At 35.5% G+C, this 7,293-nt stretch overlaps 1 protein-coding gene across 3 annotated transcripts in view; it reads left to right on the plus strand.

Moving 5' to 3' along the window:
• Positions 1 to 7,293, plus strand: part of LOC106867565 (acetylcholine receptor subunit beta-like 1) — a 347,593-nt gene that overhangs the window by 337,944 nt on the left and 2,356 nt on the right. For all 3 annotated transcript variants that reach the window (XM_052972219.1, XM_052972220.1, XM_014912475.2), the window contains 2 exons: positions 1,375 to 1,484; positions 4,364 to 5,360. In XM_052972219.1, the coding sequence (XP_052828179.1) occupies positions 1,375 to 1,484; positions 4,364 to 5,360 (1,107 nt within the window). The remainder of the gene's footprint in view (positions 1 to 1,374; positions 1,485 to 4,363; positions 5,361 to 7,293) is intronic.

A 7,293-nucleotide genomic window follows, 5' to 3' on the forward strand; every position in this document is an offset into this window, starting at 1 on the left:
ATGGGCTGTTTTTAGCTGCTGTAGAGAGAAATTGGCAAACTGTAAAGGGATGGCGGGGGGGGGAGTGTGAGGAGTGACGAAGGGAAGGAGGGAGGGAGGAAGGAGACGGGGGACGGGGACAAACGATGACAGACTCAAACAACTGCAACAACAACAACAACAACAACAAAAGACAAACGACAGACAAAAAAGAAAGCCCCCCCCCGAAATGAATTTTCAAATAAGAAAAAGGGAAGCGGGGGGGGGATCAACATAAACAAAAAAAAACAAATAGGAGAAAGGGGTGGGGGGAGAAGAAAAGCATTATTTCAAGTAAACTACCTGAACAACAACAACAACATCAGCTGCAGCAACATCAGCAGCAATAACATGAGCAGCTGTTGAAACATGTACAGCTTGAGTATCTTCCGCAGTTTATCTTGTATATGTCATCATCATCACCGTCATCATTATCGCCATATCGTCACCATGGTGATCATCATCGTCATCGTCATCACCACTACCATTGCCATCATGTGGATGATGATGGTGGTGATGACGAGGGAGATGATGACAGTGATGATGGTAATGATGGTGACGATGATGATTATGATGGTGGTGATGACGAGGGAGATGATGACAGTGATGATGGTAATGATGGTGATGACGATGATTATGATGGTGGTGATGATACTGATGATGCTGCTTATCGTGATGACGATGAAGATTTCAAATGATGATGTTGAGTGATGCGGATGATGATGACACTGAAGGCGATGACAACAACAACAACGATGATGATGATAAGTTTGATGAGGGTGATGAAAAGGATTATGAAGATGATGATGATGTGGACAATGACAATGGTGACAATAATGGTGATGATGACAATAATGATGCTGATGATGGTGGTGGTGGTGATGACCACATTGAGTGAATTGGTGGGAGGATCTGTGAGTGTGATAAGGAAAGTTTAGCTTGAGTAAGTGTGGAATGTAGTGGAGTGAAGCATGAGTGCAGCAAGGAGAGTTTAAGTCGAGTGCATGGAACGAAGAATTTGCTTTTGGAGTTAGCCGAGTGTGGCTCGTTGAGTATGAGTGCAGATTGCTGTGTAAGTGCAGTGGTTGAGGTGGGGGTGTGCAATACTGCAAGTGTGGTGCAGTGAGTAATTTCAACCAGAATTGATCACTTTTCTAATCAGTACTTCATTCCCTTCATCATTATGAAACTAATTTTAATTAAAATTTAATTAAATCCTCCAACTCTCGCCCTTTTAACTTAAAATCCCGTAGCCTGTCATAGGTGTTGTCGCCAAAAACTCTGTTGAGAAATGACAAATTGTTAATTAATTATGCACTAATTACCTCGTTTTCTCTCCCGCTCTCTCTTTTTCAGTACTGGTCGGATTATCAGCTACAATGGGATTCAAAAGATTATGGTGACATTTCCAGTATCCGTATCAGGCCTGAGCTTATATGGACACCAGATGTGGTACTGTTTAATAAGTAAGTAGAACTGACTGGCATTGGCTAACTATCGTATGTTCTTGCATGGGGATACCATCGATATAAGTGGGTCGTGTAACTTATCGTATTTGAAATTTTAAGGGGTTAGTTGATTTGTTGCCCCATATCTTTTCTCTTTTATCTGTTCCTGAAATTAGACTGTGGCCATGCTGGGGTACTGCATTGAACAATTTTTTAGTCAAACAAATTGACCCCAGTACTTAGTTTTTTGTTAAGCTTGGTATTTATTCTATCGGTCTCTTTTGCCAAACCGCTAAGTTACGGGTATGTAAACACACCAACACTTGTTGTCAAGTAGTGGTGGGGGACAAAAACACACACACACACATATACAACAAGCTTCTTTCAGTTTCTGTCTACCAAATCCACTCACAAGGCCATAGTAGAAGACAATTGCCCAAGTTGTCACACAGCAGGACTGAACCCAAGACCATGTGGTTGAGAAGAAAGCTTCTTACCACACAGCCATTCCTGCACCTGAGATGGATGGCATGCATGGGTTAAAGATGTCTGGAACTGAATAGATGAAGATGCTATCTAACAGCATAAAATGGCATTAAAGTTGAACTGAAAACAAAGAATAAAACAATATAACATAGAGTTATAAACTGCATTGAAAGAGTATAAAACAGCATGAAGTAGAATTGAAAACAGTAATAAAGCGGAATTAATAACAGCATAAAAATGGTATTAAAGCAGAACTGAAGACAAATTTGAAAACAGATAAGCATAGAATTAAAACTGTATTAAAATAGCATAAAGTAGCATAAAATATAATTAAAAACAGCATAAAATAGGTGAAACAGCATTAATATTGAACTGAAATAAGCATAAAAACAGCATGAAATCCAGTTAAAACAACATTAAAACCTCATGAAAACACAATTAGAAACAGCATAAAAGTAAATACTAAAATTAGAAAACAGTTTAAAACAAACTGAAAACAGAATAGAGCAGAATTAAAACCAGATTAAAAATAACATGAAATAAAACAAAACTGACATTAAAGTAGAATTTAAAACTTAAAAACAGCATAGAAAAGCAAAATAAAAAACAATTAAAAACCGCTTCAAACGAATTATATAACAGTATAAAATTAGTACAAAACAGCATAAAGATAAATATTAAAAACAACAATAAAAACAAAGAAAGAAAATATCTGTTCAAGGCAATTAATTTTATGCTTTATGGAAGAAACAAAAGTGAGCTCAATATTTTGAGCTGTAAAAGTAAGAAAAAAAGGAGAAGAGAAGAAAGAAAGTGAGATCTATGAAAGCAATATTTGATAATAAATACTGCATGGTGAATATTGAATTGTCTGGCATACAAGTTCATATAGTATGTAGTGTAAGCATTCCAACATTATCACTGTTTTCAAATCCTGCTGTCTTTCACAAGGTAGTGAAAGATGAAGGACAAATTTAAGTAGTAAAGAATGGTGTTTTTCATTCAAAAGAGTGTTTGTACTATCAAGGGAGATAATGTATGGAAGAGTACTTGTGTTGTATGCATATGTGTGTTTGTGTGTGTTTCATCAAGTCAAGGGAGGTAATATACAAAACTGCATGTGTGTGTGTGTGTAGTGTGTATACCTGTGTAGCATGTTGTCAAAGTGAATATATGAGTGTGTGTGTAAGTGTGTGTATACTGCTGTGTAGGTGTTCTGGCTTTCTCCTTTCTGAGCTGAAAGCATTCCAAGTGCATCTTTATCTCTCAACCTTCTAACTTCAATAGAATAAGACCTGTCAAGCATTATTATTATTCATGGTGTGCCACTAATGTGCCACTAATGTTTTATATTCGGAACCAATGTCTTTGATACTTGGTCACAACCAGTTTCCTTATGTATCGAGGCTCTTTCTTCCAATCCTTTTATGTTCCCAGAAGAGCAGATTTCTGAATCTCTCAATAAGTACTTAGGGCTCCTATGGCAACTGGGATTACTTTTGTAGAAATCTTCCATAGTCTTTATATTTCCCTAACTGAATCCTGGTATTTTCTTATTTCCTCCTGTTCTTTGACTGCTACATTCATGTCTGCAGATAGAGCCACATCTCTGTTGATACACTCTCTCTTCCTCTTGTCCAGAGCCATAACATCTGGTCATCAGGTATGAATTTTACGATCAGTCTATATATCAAAACCCCATGAAATTTTATACTGGTTATTCTCTGTGACAATATCTGGTTGATATTCATACCATTTTGTTCCTTCTTCAAATCCTCTCTGCCAAAATATGTCCTGGTGCTGTGCCTTGGTCACACAGTCATGTAGTTTGAAAATTTTATTTTGAAAGAAAATAAATGGTTTTTTTTGTGTCATCTAAGGAAAGAATAGGGACTAAAGTATGGATTTTCATTCAAATTCTAGTGAGTTTTTCCAGTTTTAGAAACACCAATGACGATTTTTGTCATTGTTGTTGTTAGCAAATTTGTTCCAAAAGTCTGGTGAAATTTACTCAAATTTCATGAAGTAACTTTGTGAAAAAAAGGGCGTACAGTAAAATTCAAGACAAATGCATAATTAACTATAAAATTCCATAATGTTATCTTTTGCTTCTTTTATATAAAAAAATCATTTGATATTTGATGTTTTTTTTTTTTTTTTACATTGATTATTTCAACAACATACATCTATCTGTCTATCTACTTACCTTTTCTCCCTTTCTTACTTTGCTTCTCTCTCTTTCCATACATTCCATGTTTTCCTGCTAATATCCAAGAATTTAGGCACAATGATCTTCTGAAGAATCTATCACAGACATTATCCATTCATTTAAGTCTTCATACACTTGTTTTAAAAGATATATTGTTTCTTATTAAAAATGCCACTGTTTCTATTTCTTTCTTGTCTTGCAGTGCTGATGGCAACTATGAAGTTTCATACAAACCAAATGCTGTAATTGTAAAAGACAGCAATGTAACTTGGATTCCTCCCGCTATTTACCAAAGTTCTTGCACAATAGATGTAGAATATTTTCCATTTGATCAGCAAAGCTGTGAGATGAAGTTTGGTTCATGGACGTTCAATGGAGACCAGTTGACATTTATATGGAAGCAGGGTGACAAACTGGATTTTACGGATTACCTCGCCAGCGGTACCTGGGATATTGTTGACTGCCCTGGTGAAGTGAGGACTATCACTGAGAAGGAGACTGGTGTGAAAAAGACCTTAGTTGTGTTCACTTTGGTTCTTCGCCGAAAGACATTGTTCTATACTGTCAACTTGATCATACCCTGCGTTCTTATATCTTTTGTGAGTGTATGTGTGTTTGCACTTCCTGCAGACGCTGGAGAAAAGATGACACTTTGTATATCCATTTTACTGGCCCTGGTTGTATTTTTACTGCTGGTTTCCAAAATTTTACCCCCTTCTCTGACTATTCCTCTTATTGCCAAGTATCTCCTTTTCACTTTCATCATGAATATTTTTGCCATCGTTCTAACCGTTATCATTATAAACAGAAATTACCGCACACCACGCACGCACAAAATGCCAACCTGGATACGTGTTGTCTTTCTTTATTATCTTCCAAAAATTTTATTCATGGAACGGCCAGACCACGATGAGCGCTGGCAAAATAAAAAGAAGAGTCAACCTCAGGTGGAAGAGGTGACCGTTCCTGAGCAGCCTCGACATTACTCTGCTGCAGCAGCAAGACGTGCAGATTTACTGGAGTTGCACGAAATTCATCACCCAAACTGCAAGCTCAACTCCAAATCTACCTCCACAGATTATATCCGGAGAGAGCCTGATAATGTTGAACAATTTTCGATGACACCACACATTATACGTGCATCAGAGGCTGTTAAGTTTATTACACAGCATTTAAAAAATGAAGATGAGTATGAATCTGTGAGTACTTTCTCATACTCATTACTATTTTTTTTTTTCATTTTCATAATGATTTTATCTGAAGTATGTATATACATACCTATCTGTCTATATATATGTTTATAACAAATATCTGTTTATATTCATATTTATCTATTCATCGATGTATGTCTGTGTTTGTTTGTCTGTCTGTCTATCTTTCTATCTCTCTCTTTATATATACATATATATATATATATATAGATATATATATATACAACTATTTATAGTTTAGTGTTTCATTAATGTAAGATTAACAAAAAAACCTACTCCATCCAGTAAGAAGTTTCTTGCATTGGAGACATGGGTCTAAGCAGGTTTTCACAACATGCTTTTTGTCTCCAATGTAAGAAACTGTTAGCAGCTCATATCATTATACTATATACATTAAATGATATATATTAACACAAGGAGAAAAACAGAACACAAGGAGAAAAGTTAGACGTAAGAAGAGCAAACAGGAAACAAGATGCAAAACTTAACGGATGGGAAATATAGACAAAGATACGCTACATGGAATATTCACAGCTGAGTTTTCCTCATTAGTCAATGACCCAAAATATCATAGGGGTTTTGAGCCATTACCGTTGAGACCACTCAATCTTGGAGGCACCAGTGCCATTATTGAGCTACTGGGAAAAGGCTAGCAAATATATACTAATACAGAAACAAACAAGGCATTATATAAATACAAAAGAGAAAGAATTATGTGTATATAACAGTATGAAGCTTTACGGCTATTTACAGCTGAAGAAAAATATAATAATTATCATATACCACAAATACAACAAAGAACTTTGCAGCTATCAAATGAACTTAACAGGGTTGTGCAAAGTTGAAAAGGAGAACAGACACACACACACACGCATATATAAGTTTAGCTGGCAGAATTGTTAGCATGCCAGGTGAAATGCTTAGCTCATTTTGTCTGTCTTTACCTTCTAAGTTCAAATTCTATTAAGGTTAACTTTGCTTTTCAACCCTTCAGGGTTGATGAGATAAGTATCAGTTATGTGTAATATCTTCCACAATAGACCCTCGTTTGTGCCTTTAATAGAAAGGATATATGTGTGTGTGTGTGTGAATGTATTATTGTACTTGTCTTATGTCTTCTAATCTTGTTTGCCTATCATATCTTGCTTTTTATACCATGGCAGCTTCTGTTAATGACACTTCCAAATTGAACAATATTGTCAAAATATGTCAAAATTGTGATGATATTTGGTTGACAACTGATGAAGGGCTAAGTTTGTATACATACACTGTGTGATTTCTCTTTTTATGATTATCACAAATTTCATTTTCTTCCCTTGTGAAACATGGAATACGTTGCTACATTACTGATTGTTGCTGATGATTTGCAGGAAAATGCACCATCTGCACATCTCTTTTTGAAATAGCTGCTTATTGCTTCCTTCCTTCCTTCTTATGATCTGTACTCCTGCAGCAACTCAACTGTCATGTTTAAATATATAAATGTCATAATGTAACCTTTACCAGTTGTTTACCTGTTTACAATTTGATTCTGTTATACACATAAGCTTCTCTCATTTATAAAACATCAATTAAAAAAGGATCAGCAGAGGTATTGCAACACCAGTGGTGATACTTCAACAATGATCACAACAGAGTTAAACGAGTGAAAGATAAAACATCAGATCAAAAGGCAATCTTTGATTAGTAATCACTTATATTACTACACTTTATACTCACAGACTAGTTTTATGAATTCTGTCCCTTGATAATGTGTATATTTTATATGCAAGGGTGGTGCTCTGTTTGCCTCTGTCCTACTACATTATGCTCTGGGTTCAGCCTTTTCACAGATGTTGTAGATAATTTGCATATATATGTATATATATATATATATATGTGTGTGTGTATATATATATATATATATATATATATATATATA

Source organism: Octopus bimaculoides, chromosome 12, assembly GCF_001194135.2.
Source record: "Octopus bimaculoides isolate UCB-OBI-ISO-001 chromosome 12, ASM119413v2, whole genome shotgun sequence".
NCBI classification, from domain to species: domain Eukaryota; kingdom Metazoa; phylum Mollusca; class Cephalopoda; order Octopoda; family Octopodidae; genus Octopus; species Octopus bimaculoides.